General features: G+C 47.1%; 1 protein-coding gene across 1 annotated transcript; it reads right to left on the bottom strand.

Annotated features, from left to right (window-relative positions):
- Window positions 1-11,083: 11,083 nt before the first annotated feature.
- Window positions 11,084-13,721, bottom strand: LOC100968476 (olfactory receptor 1K1). Its single transcript, XM_003833131.4, has one exon. It carries the CDS (start codon window positions 12,170-12,172, stop codon window positions 11,222-11,224), a length of 951 nt encoding a protein of 316 aa, XP_003833179.1. The 5' UTR covers window positions 12,173-13,721; the 3' UTR covers window positions 11,084-11,221.
- Between the last annotated feature and the right edge of the window lie 3,043 nt (window positions 13,722-16,764).

The following is a 16,764-nucleotide window of genomic DNA, read 5'->3' on the forward strand; positions in this document are numbered from 1 at the left end:
TTACCCAGTTTAAAAGCCAACAGAATATGAAGTTATGTTCTCAGAGAAGCCTCACTCCCATTGATTCCCTCCACCCCAAGAATTTATTTTGGATTGTGAATGCTTGTGGTTAAATTTCTTGGTGTCTCTGAGCTGTGATCTCCCAAGTGAGGATAATCATAGCAACTATCTCACAGGGTGGCTGAAAGTGTTCAATGAGCTAAAGTTCTTAGCATGGTGAGGCACCTAGCAAACATTCCTTAGATCCATAGAGGTCATCAGTTTTTTGTTTTTTTTTTAAACTATCCATCCTCTACAAAACCCTGATCCCACTTATTAAAAAAGGGCTTTAAGATCCCAATTCCGGCCGGGCGCGGTGGCTCATGCCTGTAATCTCAGCACCTTGGGAGGCCAAGGCGGGCGGATCACGAGGTCAGGAGATCGAGACCATCCTGGCTAACACGGTGAAACCCCGTCTCTACGAAAAATACGAAAACAAAAAATTAGCCGGGCGTAGTAGCGGGTGCCTGTAGCTTCAGCTACTTGGGAGGCTGAGGCAGGAGAGTGGCGTAAACCAGGGAGGCGGAGCTTGCAGTGAGCCGAGATCGCGCCACTGCACGCCAGCCTGGGCGACAGAGCGAGACTCCGTCTCAAAAAACAAACAAACAAAAAACCCCCCCAAAAAACCAATTTCCCCTTGCCAGCTCAAATAAATCCTATTTATCCTTGAAAATTCAGCTCAAACCTCACATCCTCTCTGGATCCTTACTAAGTCTTTGCTGTCTCTTCAGAGAGAGGCAGTCATACTGTGACATGTCTTCCTACAGGTGATGGCAACACTGGTTAAGAAAATGGGGGCTCAAAACCTGGGTCCATCCAACACTAGCCATGCCTCCATTTTCCCACCTGTACAAGGGGGATAACAGTAGTTGGGATAAGAGGTCAATGGGGCCGGGCACGGTGGCTCATGTCTGTAATCCCAGCACTTTGGGAGGCTGAGGCGGGCGGATCACCTGAGGTCAGGAGTTCCAGATCAGCTTGACCAAAATGGTGAAACCCCCTCTTTACTGAATACAAAAAATTAGCTGATCATGGTGGCGCACGCCTGTAAGCCCAGCTACTTGGGGGGCTGAGGCAAGAGAATCGCTTGAACCTGGGAGGCAGAGGTTGCAGTGAGCTGAGATTGCACTACTGCACTCCAGCCTGGGCAACAGAGTGAGATTCCATCTCAGAAAAAAGGAGGTCAATGGGTTAATACTCGGAACGCACTTTGCACCTTGCTTAACACATAGAAATGTCTCAATAAATTATCTATTGTTGTCATCATGCTATTATTTTAATTCAACTTAAAGAAATATTTAAAGTTTTTCCGAAGTGTGAGATGGGAAATCCTGGTGACTTGAATAGCTCTGTCTCTCTTTTCTGTAGGGTAACTCTGTCTTCAGCGTGTGTGGTAGCCAAAGTTGAAATGGATTTGTTTACAGACCAGACTAGTATTTCCTTGGGGACAGGGACTGTGTCCTGTCATCTCTGATCTCTGATCTGAGCTGGCATCAGTTAATATATGCTCCTTCAGTGGGGAAAATCCCCAAGGCAACATGAGTAGGCTGGAATTCACCACAATAGGGCAGAAGATCATCTCTTATATCATGTTTCCATAAATATTACATATTTTTAATTAGACGTCTACTACCTATGCTCACTGAGAACCAGGTAACAAACAAGATCAAGTTAAATCCTCAGCCTTGCCAAAGAGGTTGTTACCTCCTGGTTACTTTGCAGAAATGCGGGTTATAATGCAAAATGGCCACGCGGTGGCAGCAGAGGAGAAGGAATGAATTGTTTTGCTCCCATTATGGACGCTGTGCTACAGACTGCAGAGTAGGGGCCTGAGGGAGATACGTAGCACTATGTAAGAATAATGTTAGAGAATTTGTTTTTAGGAATGAGAACGGGAAAATGTTAAATACACACACTTTAAATAATGAGTAACAAATCAAGCAAAATGGTATTTGATAAAGACAACATATATACACTTGACTTTCAGATCATGGTCAACTAAGGGGGAGAAAAAAACAGACAGAAGAGAACAGGAAGGCAGGCGGCACCCACCAGCCCCAAGATGCTGCAAGGTGGGTGACTCGAGGAGACATAGCTTCTTAGTTAAGAGTACAATCTTTGTTTCAAATCCCAATCCCACCATTTGTCTCCAGTGACTTACTACCTGTGTCCCCTAGACCTGTCATAGTGAGAGTAAGCAAGCACTTTGTTTTTCAGTCTTTTGTTTTGTTTTTTGAAACAGGGTCTTGCTCTGTTGCCAAGACTGGAATGCAGTGGTGCAGCCATAGATCACTGCAGCCTCAAATTCCTCGTATTGCGGGATCTGGCCAGCAGCCTGCAATGCAACGGGGCTGTCTCTTTGTTCCCAGGCGGATCGGCAGGTTGAGAAATGATAGACACATACAAGATAGTGAAAGCTGGGTCCAGGGGGGGTCACCGCCTTCTGGTCCCGCGGTGCCAACGATGCACTGGATATACCAGCATTTATTATTAAGTTTAGTGAGAGCGGGGGTAGGTTAGTGAGGGATTTAGGGTCATTTGATTATGAGGTGAGATGGTCACATGGGGATGAAGTAATAACATTTGTATGTAGAAGTACAGTACATTTGTACGTAGAAGTACGGTATACAGAGATAAGAATTTACAATATAGTGCACGCATCAGTAATTTCTAACAGAGCCTTAAAACAGAAACACAATCTTTCCATAACCTATGATTAGCAAGCTATTAATCAGCAGTAACAATTGCAACAAAAGCTGGTTACAAACAATCCATAGAAACAGGACGTGAAGCTAGAGAACCGGTTAGACCAGAAATTCTCAGAAAGGAGTATGCCCTAACCCTAAAGAGGCCTGGAAGAGCCGTGGCAGGATGAGGGCATTTATAGCCCTATCTTATCCATATGGACAGGCGCCCCCCATGCATCCGTTTATAGGCTCTCCACAAGGGTTCCATTCCATTCCCAGAGCTATGAACATCTGCTTTTCTGGGATAGGAATCTTGGTGATGTGAAACCTCCCTGACTGCACGTCCATTCGTAGGCTCTCTGCAGGGGGAAGCACATCACACACTGTTGGCTCATTTTGGCAGTCCAACCTGGCATTGTCTTTACACAATCCAGCATGCAATTTTGTATTTACAATAATCAGGAGCATTTCATCTTTTATTCTGTAGCAATAGTTTCAGGGGGTCTCCCTACATCCTGGGCTAAAGCAATCTTTCCACCTTGGACTCCCAAAGTACTGAGATTACAGGTGAGAGCCACCATGCCTGTCTTCTAAGCAGTTTATATTTATTTCTTAGATAATTCTCACCACTCCAGAGCTATATTATTGTCCTCATTTTTTAGTTAAATGATTTGCCCAAGGTCAACCGGTTAGTACATAGTAAAGTCAGAACTTAAACCTAGGAACTCAGAGCTCAGAACTCAGAATTTTACCACTGTCTGGGAAGCCTTACCCATGAACAGGCAATAATAATGTTTATCCAAAGAGGCTCTTGGAAAGAGTTGAAGGGTGCCTGCCCCATAGTTGGTGTTATGGACTGAACCGTCCCCAACCTAGCCCAAATTCCCAAACCCCCAAAGTGACTGTATTTGGAGATAGGGCCACTGAAGGAGGTAACTAAGGTTAAATGAGTCATAAGGGTGGGGACCAAATCCAGTAAGACCACTGTCTTTAAAAGAAGAGACACCAGAGCTCCCTTGCTCTCTGCATGTGCACAGAGCAGATACATGCTAGGATGCAGCTAGAAGGCAGCTGTCTACAAGCTAGGAAGAGATCCTTCACCAGAAACCAACCCTTATGGCACCATGGTGTTGGTGGACCTCCAGCCTCAAGAACTGTGACAAGATATATTTCTATCATTACTCAGTTTGTGGTATTTTTTTAGGGCAGCTGAGCAGACTACTACAGTTGGTGGTCAGGAAATGCAGCTCTTACAGTCTGTGGCTTTGTCTTTGATGTAGCTCTCCCTCTACTCCCAAGGCCTCAGTTCCTTGTCATCATCTTGGTACGCCAAAGAGTTCTCTACCTGCCTGGAAGCACCTCCAGCCCATCCAGCCTTTCCTTATCCCATTTCCTTTTTAAAAAACAATTTTGGCTGGGTGCGGCAGCTCATGCCTGTAATCCCAGCATTTTGGGAGGCCAAGGCCGGTGGATCACCTGAGGTCAGGAGTTTGAGATCAGCCTGACCATTGGTGGAACTCTGTCTCTACTAAAAATACAAACAATTTAGCTGGTCGTGGTGGTGGGCACCTGTAATCCCAGCTACTTGGGAGGCTGAGGCAGGAGAATCACTTGAACCCAGGAGGCGGAAGTTGCAGTGAGCTGAGATTGTGCCATTGCACTCCAGCCTGGGCAACAAGAGTGAAACTCCATCTCAAAAAAAAAAAAATGCATTTCCCATGAGCATGTCACATGATTCTCATGCACGATGAGTGGGTCTGGAATCAGAACGGGTGAGGGGAGGGCTTTTGCTATCTCTCATTTCTGCCCAGAGCCAGATCTGTGCTCAAATATTAGTTCCACTGATTTTTAGCTTGGAGCCTTGGGCAAGTTGCCTCATTGAGTCACAATTTTCTCATCTGTAAAATGGAGACAATAATGTGTGCCACAATGGATTGTTATGAGTATTAAATTGTTATGAGTACAAGGAATGTAAAGCCACTGGCACCACATCTGGCCTGTGCTGAGTTAACTTCCTACCATGTCATTGTGGTTTCCAAGGTCTGTGGTGATGTGATTTCGTGATGTGTGTGGGATGGTCTTGGTCATGGTTTCTCCACAACCTGCCAGTTGTTCTGTGGTCCTTGGAGAGAAAATGAAGTAGGTGGTGGTGTCTGTGTGGGTGAAGTTGAGCTCTTTGCCAAACAAATGGTGATTTGATTTGTTTTACTCATGTCATCCTTCCAGTAACCAATGCCTTTCCAGTTTCATTTTTCCTTCTCACCAGAGACTAGCTGAAAATGTTCCAGTCTAAATTGAATCTGTGTGTGGGTTCAATGACAGCCTCCAAAGAAGGCAACCAGGAGAGGAAACAGTGTCTATAGTGAGGACATGGATGTGATCCTGAGATTGAAAAAGGGGAGCTGGGGCCCTTATTCCAGGAGTTCCTAGGCCAGTGGAAAAACCTGACTTTTACCCTCAAAGAATCCCTGGTAGATTGGTCTAGTCTTGCGGGCGGAGACATACTCACATATAAATCCCCAAAAGCAAACAGAGAAAGCAAGTATATGTTGATGGATCAATCAGCCCTCAGGACACTGAAGGGGCTAGCCAGACTGCATCGGTGAAAAAGGCAAATATCAGAAATAGTTATGGGAGCTGCGTCAGTTTGCTATGACGGTGTAACAAACCATCTCAATACTCAGTGATTTAAAACATGAGTTGTTCATTATCACTCATGTGTCAATGGGACAGCTGGGGCTTGGCTGATCTTGGCTGGGCTTTGCTCATACATCTGCAGGTCAGCTGAGGGTTCTGCTTAGATCACCTTGGCTACAGCAGCCCTGCCCCAGGTGTCTCTCTTCCCTGTCTTGGGACCAGGGGACTAGGTGGACATGTCCTTCTCATGGCAATGAGAGAAACACAGGCAAACAAGCCCAATATCACTGATACTTTTTTTTTTTTTGAGTTGGAGTCTCACTCTGTTGCCCAGGCTGGAGTGCAGTGGTGCAATCTCAGCTCACTGCAGCTTCCGACTCCTGGGCTCAAGTGATTCTCCTGCCTCAGCCTTCCGAGTAGCTGGGGTTACAGGTGCCCACCACCATGCCTGGCTAATTTTTGTATTTTTAGTAGAGACAGGGTTTCACCATGTTGGCCAGGCTGGTCTCGAACTCCTGACCTCAGGTCATCTGCCTGCCTTGGCTTCCTAAAGTGCTGGGATTACAGGCGTGAGCCAACTTGCCCAGCCAGTATCACAAATACCTTTCAAGTTTTGCTAAAATCATGCTTCCTAATATCTTACTGGCCAAAGCAAGTTGCATGGCTGAGACCCCAGTCGTGGTTGGAGGGCAAAGTTACATGGCTCAAAGGTATGGCATCAGGGATGGCTGAGGAACCAGGGCAATTGACGTAACCTACCAGACTCTGTGAGTTTTCCTTAACTCTCCTCTCCCTTCCAACCCAAGTCATTGCTTCCTCTATAGCAGTGGTCCCCAACCTTTTTGGCACTAGGGAAGACAATTTTTCCATGGACAGAGGTGGGGAATGGTTTTGGGATGAAACTGTTCCCCTCAGATCATCAGGCATTAGATTCTCATAAGGAGCAGGCAACCTAGATCCCTCGCCTGTGCAGTTCACAATAGGGTTTGCACTCCTATGAGAATCTAATGCTGCCGCTGAGCTGACAGGAGCTCAGGTGGTAGTGCTCACTTGCCCGCCGCTTACCTCCTGCTGTGTGGTCTGGCTACTAACAGGCCATGGACTGGTACCTGTCTGTGGCCTGTGGCTTGGAGACCCCTGCTCCACAGCATGTTGTATCTCTCTTCTGGCTTTGATCATGAACTGTGTTCCTGTATTGCGTGTGAGGACAAGGACTTTATTTATAGTCTTAGTGCCTAGTATGGGGGCTGGCACCAGTAAATAATAGTAGATGAGCGAGAGAGCAGAGAACAAAAAGGGAAGGAGGTGGGAACATATGTGACAAAAAAAGGAGAAAGCAGTACGGGCATGTAAAAGTAAAGGATGTGGAGGAAGCGGGACAGAAGAGCTGTGGATAGAGTGAGTTGGAGGAAGCATCAATGATTCAGAGTGAGCTGAACTGCTTGCTTTGTCAGCTTCTTGGACTATCAATGCTTTTCCAGGATTTTATTTTATTTTGTTATTGTATTTTATTATTTAAGATGGAGTTTCACTCTTGTCACCCAGGCTGGAGTGCAATGGCGCCATCTCGGCTCGCTGCAACCTCTGCTTCCTGGGTTCAAGCAATTCTCCTGCCTCAGCATCCCGAGTGAGTAGCTGAGATCACAGGCACATGCCACCACGCCCAGCTAATTTTTGTATTTTTAGTAGAGATGGGGTTTCGCCCTGTTGGCCAGGCTGGTCTTGAACTCCTGACCTCAGGTGATCCACCCGCCTTGGCCTCCCAAAGTGCTGGGATTACAGGCATGAGCCACTGCACCTGGCCCATTGCTAGTATTTTAAAGCAGTCATTTCTGCATCAAGAAAAAGTCTTTATGTTTTTATTTTGCATCCCTAATGGCTGTATTTTCCCTGTGGAAGCCCTTGCATGAAAGAAGACTTAGGTTCTAGAAATTTTCTTTGTACCCTTAGAAGGAGTAATCAATTTACCATTTGTGATGTGAGCTTTTTTTACTACTAAAATCTCCCCAATTGCTATACCTTTGAAATGAAGGCTGCCTTACTTTACAATGCACAAAGATTACATGACAAATGAGGCTGTAGAGGCAGACTCTGAAATTCTTTTCTTGCAGTGCAATTATTTATTTTTTCTGGAGGAGGTGGTTCACTACACATTATTTTGAATAAACTGAAGGGTTGAAAATATCGGTGCTGGGAGGGTGAGATGAATTGATTCTGAAATGGCCAGAAGTCACTTGAGGACAAACTCAGGGAATGTGGTGGGTGAGAAGAGGTAGATTTCCTCGTGTGGCTCAAAGACCTTGCAAAGAGGGGCTGCAAAAATCCCTGGAGCTGAAGCAGCCTCACTGGAATAAGCCTAAGCTCTTCCAAGGGGACTGCTGGGAAGGGAGTTGGTCATTTGGATATACTTGTTTTATTTAAGGTGTTAAAAATCGGTCTCTTTATATTTCATGTGAAAAAGATCCAGGGAAAACTACTTCAGTGGATTTATGAAGTCTTTTTTTTTTTTTTCTTTTGAGACGGAGTCTCTCTTTGTCACCCAGGCTGGAGTCCAGTGGCACAATCTCGGCTTACCGCAACCTTTGCCTCCCGGGTTCAAGCAATTCTTCTGCCTCAGCCTCCCGAGTAGCTGGGATTACAGGCATGCACCACCATGCCCGGCTAATTTTTGTATTTTTAGTAGAGATGGGCTTTCACCATATCGGCCAAGCTGGTCTCGAACTCCTGACCTCGTGATCTGCCCACCTCGGCCTCCCAAAGTGCTGGGATTACAGGCGTGAGCCACTGTGTCCAGCCTTATGAAGTCTTTAGTGGCCTCTCTGGGGACAGAGAAAGGATGAATTCCTCATCTTGTCTCCAGATCACTTCATCTTCTAGGGCTAACCAAAGTAAAACAAGAGGTCAGGTCTAGTTGGGGTGGGGTGGGGTGGGACGGTGGTCCAGGGAGCCACATGCCTGGAGACTGGGCTATTGACGCTCCCACCATTCCCTTCTCCTTGTTTTCCCCAGGTTGTCTGGAGATAGATTAAGCATGTAACCCAGTGCCTGGCACAGAGCAAGTGATCAATACACATTAATTAACTTGACTTGAGTGATGATTTATGGTGTAGTGAAAAGAGAATGATACCGAGGACAGGAGAATTACAACTTAAATTGGCCGGCAGAAGGAACAAGGACAGGTCTCCTCACTTCTTTGAGAATCAGTTTCCTGATATCCAAAATGGGGGTTTGGCACTGGGCTATTGTGGGACCTGGAAGAGCTTGTGCTTCTGGTCGTGGTGATTCTGTAGAAGGCACTGACCATGCTGAGGCAGAGGTAGCTTGCTGGTCAGAGTCCAGGGACAGAAGCTACCCTGTCGGCAGTGGGGACCAGTGAGAGTTAGCTGCCCCTTCAGTGATGCGGCCTGTTCTTGGGTTGAAATCTGAGCAGGATGGCTGGGGCAGGGCTGGTGGCCTGGAAAACAGGAGCACTAACAACCCCCTGACTCTTCCGTGCCCCTTTCCCCTTCCTGATGCGGATGACTCACCTGGAAGATCATGAGACGCACAAGGCCACAGCACGTCACAGGCATGTTCTCTGTGCTAGGTTCAAGGGACCCAGAGATGCCTCACGCAAGGACCCTGATGGTCAGCAGCTGACTCCAAGCCATAGGGCAGGGCTGGTGGTGCAGGTGTTTCCAGGCACAAGTGAATGTGCATCATGGCCGGTATGTTTTTGAAGCTTTAGAGAAGGCAGAGTGGAGGAAGTCGATCATGGGGGCAGGGGACAAGTTATTGACAGAGTAGCAAGCATCTGGCATCACAGCACAAACAAATAACCTGGGCGTGGGAGGGAGGAAGGGAGGCTGGGAAAGGATGGTCTCTATGTCATGTCAGGGCCAGGCTTTGGGGCACTGGCAGGTTGAACAAGGAAGCCTGAAGTTTGCCACTGACTTTGTGTGATCTTGAGCAGGTCCCTTAACCACTCTGGGCCTCAGTTTCCCCATTTATCAAGTGAAGGTGTTCGGTTTGATCAAAGACCTTTCAAAGTGGGGGTGGGGAGAAGCATCGACGGTGGATTCTGGGCCTCCTTTCACCCTCCCTCATCCACACTGCATGGCTTCTCCCCAACCCTGTTTTACAGATTGTGTTTCTATGTAAATAACGTGTTTTTGTTGTTGTTTTCTGTTTGTTTTGGTGTTTTTTTTTTTTTTTTTGATTAAAGCTACCAGTCTAAAGACCTTTAAGGTCCTTTTTGATCTAAACAGCATAGTGTAGCAGCTCTGGGACTGGTCAGTGGCAGCTCACCTGTGTGATCTGGAAGGGGCTGTTGCTAACCTGGCTCTAGGATCGCTGTAGCTCTCTCTCCTTCTCTCTGGAGCAGGGGAATGGGGGTAGGAGTGGAATTGGGACTAGGGGATGGGGAAGTGGGTGCAGATTTCTTAGAGAAACAGAGACCTAAAAGCTCCTGCCTCACATACCTGTTTGGTAAAAACTCGGGCACCATGAGGCCTTTTCAGACCCCAAAATGTGTCCTTACTTGAGGCAGCGAACCTGCCCTGGTCTGAGACCTCTTCCTGCAAGTGCTTCCACTGAGACACCAAAACCTGGCGTGTGGATTCTATGGGGCCCATTAAAACACACCTGCATGACCCATGTGGCATAAGGGCTTGTTCTGGCTCTGACACTGACTAGGTTACCAGCTTTGAGCCTCAGTTTCCTCATTCATAAAGTGGCAATAAGAGTACCCATACTTTTTGTGGGTAAAAATAAGTGAAGTGCTGGCCTACGATAAAGACTTATCCAATGCCTGCTCCATCTGCCCCTAACACCTATGCCTCCTCCTTCTCAGCTTTGCTTTGTTTATTCATGACTGTGCGTGTCCACAACGTGCTCCTTCTACAGAATGCCAGGTGGGGCAGAACAGGTGCCATGATAGCAAACAAGGGAAAGAACAAAGAATTAGAAGAACGGACTTCTTCTAAATGCATGTTAGTATGAACACAGAGTCATTTATTCATATTAGATGTGCAGAGGGCCTCCTGTGTGCCACACTGCGCTCATTAGGAGGGGCTGGCCCTTCACACATGAGTGTGTGAATTTCTCTATTCCAGTCCCAGTTGAGAAGTCAATTTATTTGAGAACACATGGCCATATGACTGAAGAGAAAGTGCTCATCCACACAAGGCACGTTCTGCGGATGTCACACCCTCCTGGATTGCCCTCGGTCTGTAGGAAATGGTGGAATGCATTCTAAATGCCTAACAGTGATCATCAGAAGAGCATGATGTGGCAGAAGGGGTGCAGGTTTTGCTTTCTAAGAACTGTGTGAATTTGAGAAAGTCACTTCTTTTTTTTTGAGATGGAGTCTTGCTCTGTTGCCCAGGCTGGAGCTCAGTGGCACAATCCTGGCTCACTTCAATCTTCATCTTTTGGGTTCAAGTGATTCTCTTGCCTCAGTCTCCCGAGTAGATGGGATTACAGTTGTGCGCCACCACGCTTGGCTAATTTTGGTATTTTTAGTAGAGACAGGGTTTTGCCATGTTGGCCAGGCTGATCTTGAACTCCCAACCTCAGGTGATCCACCACCTCGGCTTCTCAAAGTGCTGGGATTACAGGCGTGAGCCGCTGCGCCTGGCTGGAAAGTCACTTCTTATCTTTGAGCCTAAAGACAAATTTTCTTGTGTGTAAAGCCGGATCATAATATCTGCATCCTGGGTGGTTGTGGGAATAAAATGAGATCAGGCAAGGATCTGCTTCCGGGCAAGTGCTCAGAAAATGACAGCTGTTATGATTTTTGAGCATAGCAGAGGACAGAGGGTCACGTTCAAGAGTTGCCAGTGTGGGTGATGCAGTCTGTCCTCAGTGGGGTCCTGCCCTCAGGAGTCACTAGCTGAGATCCTTCGCCCAATGAGAAGGGCTCCGAGTGCCCCCTGTACATCGTGATTCCAGAGGCTGTAGATGATGGGGTTCAGCATGGGGGTGACTACAGTGTACATGACAGTGGCCACACGGCCCCGCTCTGCCTCGCATCGGGTTGTGGGCTGGAAGTAGACTGCAATGACTATCCCATAGAAGAGGCTTACCACAGCCAGGTGGGAGCCACAGGTGGACACAGCCCGGAGCCTCCCAGAGGCTGAGGGCAGCTGGAGCACGGCAGCTGCGATGGCCCCATAGGAGGCGAGGATGAGCAGGAAGGGAGTGACCACCACTGCGGCGCCCTCGGTGAAGATGAGCAGCTGGATGTGGTGGGTGTCAGAGCACGAGAGCCTTAAGGGAGGCTGGTGGTCACAGAAGAAGTGGGGCACTTGGTGGGAAGCACAGAAGGACAAGCGAGCCATGAGCAGGATATGCAGGAGGGAGTGGACGTGGGACACCAGCCATGCCATTCCCACCAGGGCTGCGCACATGGCCCGGGACATCCTCATGGCATAGGGGAGGGGGAGCCGGATGGCCACGTAGCAGTCATAGGCCATGGCCGCCAGAAGACAGCTATCAGTTACCCCCAGGGCAAAGAAGAAGTACATTTGGGTCAGGCAGCCAGCCAGCGAGATGGAGCGGTCGTGGGCCAACAAGTTGGCCAACATCTTGGGCACAGTGACGGAGGCGAAGCAGAGGTCAGCAAAGGACAGGTGGGCCAGCAGGAAGTACATGGGTGCATGAAGGGCTGGACTGGCCTGGATGGCAGCCACAATGAGTCCATTGCCCAGGAGGCTGGCCACATACAAGAGCAAGAACAGCACAAAGAGAGGCCGCTGCTGCCCAGGACTTGTTGTCAGTCCCAATAAAATGAATGAGATTCCCTCTGAAGACTCATTGGCAGCCTCCATGGCAGGCTGGTTATTCGCCTGGAACCTCAAGGGCTCCTTTCTATTGATGGGTCACCTCCCCGATGTCTAACGGAAAAGGTGAGGGGATAAATTGTTCAAGACTTCCTGGCCATGGGAAAAAATCAAGAGTTTAGAGTCAGGTAGCCCTGGCCCTAGGCACAGGTATGACTATGGGCAAGTCATTTCACCTCCCTGAACCTTCTTCCTTTCTGGGCCTTAGATTTTCTTTTCTTTTCTTTTTTTTTTTTGAGATGGAGTCTCGCTCTGTCACCCAGGCTGGAGTGCAGTGGCACGATCTCAACTCACTGCAAGCTCCACCTCCTTGGTTCACGCCATTCTCCTGCCTCAGCCTCCCGAGTAGCTGGGACTACAGGCGCCTGCCACCACGCCCGGCTAATTTTTTTGTATTTTTTAGTAGAGACGGGGTTTCACCGTGTTAGCCAGGATGTTCTCAATCTCCTGACCTCGTGGGGCCTTAGACTTTCAACCTGCGAAATAAGAGAATTGAAGTAACTCATCTTCAAGGTCACGTCCAACTTTGATAGTTTGTGATTTAAGCAAAAATAGAACAAAAGATATTGCACAAGATGTAGATCAGGGAAGGAGGAAAATATGAAAGAAAAGATGAAACGGAGTGAGGTTCGACACAGAAAGATCTGGCCAATGGACATTTATTTTGGAAAAGAAAAAATGAAACCAAACCAAGATGGAGGAGAGAAACATAAGAAAGAAACTCTAGAAAAAAAATCTGAAGAGTACATATGTTTACATTGAAATGAATATGAACCCACAACACCTAGACACAAATAGTGGAATTTTAGAACACTGGAAATGAAGAGGAGACTCCAGTACTTCCTAAGGGCATGGGGTGCAATGAACTGATGATATCCATGTAATTAGATTGCCATCAAATGTTTCAATTCAGCAGTAGATTATAGAACAGTTTAACAATATTCAAATTCTGAAAAAAAGCATTTCGAACTTGGAATTCTCCACTCAGCAAAAATACTACTCAAGTGTGAGTAAAGAATACAGATATTTTCAGACTTAAAACACGAAACAAGGCCGGGTGCAGTGGCTTGTGCCTGTAATCCCAGCACTTTGGGAGGCCAAGGTAGGAGGATCACCTGAGGTCAGGAGTTTGAGACCAGCCTGGCCAATGTGGTGAAACCCCATCTCTACTAAAAAAAAAATACAAAAATTAGCCGGGTGTGGTGTCACGTGCCTGTAATCCCAGCTACTTGTGAGGCTGGGGCAGGAGAATATCTTGAATCCAGGAGGCAGAGGTTGCAGTGAGCCGAGATCGTGCCACTGCACTCCAGCCTGGGTGGCACAGTGAGACTCCATCTCACACACACACACAAAAAGAACAAGAGAATCTGAATGACTCCTCATATCCCTGAAAACTTTCCCCATGAAATCAAACACTTACTGAGCACCAAGCAGATGCACATCACAGGGTGAGAAACTCGTGTGGACAGATGGACACATCTGCCCAGCCATAGTGACTTGACTCTTAAGGAGAGAGGCAACTTGTTTTCAATGTCTCAGTTTTTTTCCTGTCTGAATTTCATTGCAGAAATCTTGGGCAATTCTGTAAGAAGAGAATTGAAGTAACTGAGAGGAATTTTAGGGCACAGGTTTGCTGAAGACAGTGCTGAAAGCACCTTTACAGGGAAATGATCTTTTAATTTATTTCCACATCTTTCTCTATTAAAAAAAATCAATGAAGGACCTCCCTACCCTATCGTATTCCTTTTTTCCTCCATTGGTTAAGAAGAATCTCTGGCGTTAGCTTCCTCTAAAGCATCTTTTCTTAAGCCCCTAATTCTTTCTCACTTTCCTAGAGGGGAAGAGGATCAGGATGATTGGGTAGGATGGAAGGGGAAGCCTGTTTATAGAATTGCTTTTGGAAAATGGACCTGCTCTGACCTGTGTCTAAATTGGTCCCAAGAAGCATTCAAATATACAAAGATGTTTGTAGAAACATTCAAATGTAGTTGGAAACGCACATGCAGGCACGCAGACATGTGCATCCTCAAGCTGGTCTCTGCAAATACGTAGGCACAATCAGTCATATACAGAAATGTGGAGCCAGCACATGCATTCACAGCAAAGTAGGCAGACAACCATTACCTCAGGATTCAGAAGCCAAGATCATCATACACATACACACATGGCCAAATGCAATCACAAAATGGCACTAAGGCCAGAGGGTGACAATCATTCACATACTCCTCTTGATGGAGACATAGCGCCATGCACAGCTGCTGTGACCCATCATGCACATTCATGTTCTCATTGACTGCTTACTGTGTGTGAGCACTCTGCCCAGTGCCCATCCATGCATGCCCAGCCACACCCAATCCCCTCAGTGATCATACAATCACATCTTTGCACACAGCCTCACAGCTTCACATACACGGCTGCACTCACGTAGGTTCATGGTGGATCATGGCAGAGATGTGCCACGCTAGAGGGGCATATGCACATACACACTGCCTCCTACCCCCTACAATGAAACCATTGTGCAGTGATGGTAATAATCACAGCCTCGCAAACAGCACATACTCTCATACTCACATATATGACTCATGTACACAGTCACACACAGGAAGACAGATCCGCACACTCTGCAGCCTGGCCCCTTGTCCCCAGGTGTACCCTCTGGGTTCTGCACATCATAGGAACAGCAGCAGGGCCCAGGAGTGGCTTGACACTGGAGGGTCTGAGGAAGGAATGATTGGCCATGCTTACGGGGTTTAGAGCCCTGAGAGCACCTTAGCTTTTCCCCAGAGGCAACAACCTCTTCTTGTGGCCTTCATCCCTGGGGCACAAGGCAGCCTGGCTGTGGGGCTTGTTATCCTTCCTCTCTAGGGACCAGTTTGATGGAGGAGGAGGTGACTGGTGCCACCTCCAACTCGGGACATTCAGGAGCCCTGTGTACTGCAAAGCTGCTGCTCCTCAGCCCCTGCCTTGTGAAGATGAGAGAGAAGGGTCAGGCTGACCTCTGAGCCCCAAGTAGAGTGACCTGGGGATCCCAGGGTTTACAGCTGTAGCTTCTGGAGCCAACCCTCCTCTCACCTCACCTGTCACTGTCACCTCATGGTGGCTTCTTGTAGGATGTGTGGAGTGTGGGAGGAATTGTGCCTCTGGTGACTGTGGCAATCACGACTATTATCAACAATCTCAATTTGTAGAGCTGTGTTTGTGGGAGTGATTGTGTCTCTGTGCAACTCCATTTGTCCATGAGCTTGGATGTGTGTCTCAGTGTGCAGCTGCATCTGTGTCTGTGTGGGTATTTGGACCTATGAGAGTGTTTTTTTTTTAACAAGGAATGTTTCTTTTTTTAAAAAATTTTACTTTAAGTTCTGGGATACATGTGCAGAATGTGCAGGTTTGTTACGCAGGTATATATGTGCCACGGCGGTTTGCTGCACCTATCAACTTGTCATCTACATTAGATATTTCTCCTAATGCTATCCCTCTCCTACCCCCCAACCCCTGACAGGCCCTGGTGTGTGATGTTCCCCTCCCTGTGTCCATGTGTTCTCACTGTTCAACTCCCACTTATGAGTGAGAACATGTGGTGTTTAGTTTTCTGTTCTTGAGTTAGTTTGCTGAGAATGATGGCTTCCAACTTCATCCATGTCCCTGCGCAGGACATGAACTCATCCTTTTTTATGGCTGCATAGTATTCCATGGCGTATATATGCCACATTTTCTTTATCCAGTCTATCATTGATGGGCATTTGGGTTGGTTCCAAGTCTTTGCTATTGTAAATAGTGCTGCAATAAACATATTTGTGCATGTGTCTTTATAGTAGAATGATTTATAATCCTTTGAGTATATACCCAGTAATGGGATTGCTGGGTCAAATGGTATTTCTGGTTCTAGATCCTTGAGGAATCGCCACACCGATTTCCACAATGGTTGAATTAATTTACATTCCCTCCAACAGTGTAAAAGTGTTCCTATTTCTCCACAGCCTCGCCAGCACCTGTTGTTTCCTGACTTTTTTTTTTTTTTTTTGAGATGGAGTCTCACTCTCTCACCCAGGCTGGAGTGCAGTGGCATGATCTTGGCTCACTGCAACCTCCACCTCCCGGGTTCAAGCAATTCTCTGCCTCAGCCTCCCAAGTAGCTGGGATTACAGCCCCCCACCACTACGCCTGGCTAATTTTTGTATTTTTAGTAGAGATGGGGTTTCACCATCTTGGCCAGGCTGGTCTTGAACTCCTGACCTCATGATCCACCCACCTTGCCTCCCAAAGTCAGGGATTACAGGCATGAGCCACCATGCCCGGCCGTTTCCTGACTTTTTAATGATCGCCATTCTAACTGGTGTGAGATGGTATCTCATTGTGGTTTTGATTTGCATTTCTGTAATGACGAGTGATAATGAGCATTTTTTCATATGTTTGTTGGCTGCATAAATTTCTTCTTTTGAGAAGTGTCTGTTCATATCCTTTGCCCAGTTTTTTATGGGGTTGTTTGTTTTTTTCTTGTAAATTTGTTTAATTTCCTTGTAGATTCTGGATATTAGCCCTTTGTCAGATGGGTAGATTGCAAAAATTTTCTCCCATTTTGT

The sequence above is a fragment of the Pan paniscus genome, chromosome 11 (assembly GCF_029289425.2).
Source record: "Pan paniscus chromosome 11, NHGRI_mPanPan1-v2.0_pri, whole genome shotgun sequence".
Lineage (NCBI taxonomy): Eukaryota > Metazoa > Chordata > Mammalia > Primates > Hominidae > Pan > Pan paniscus.

Excerpts from the sequence above, each read along its gene's own strand:
- LOC100968476 (XM_003833131.4), bottom strand. The coding sequence starts at position 12,172 with ATGGAGGCTGCCAATGAGTCTTCAGAGGGAATCTCATTCATTTTATTG.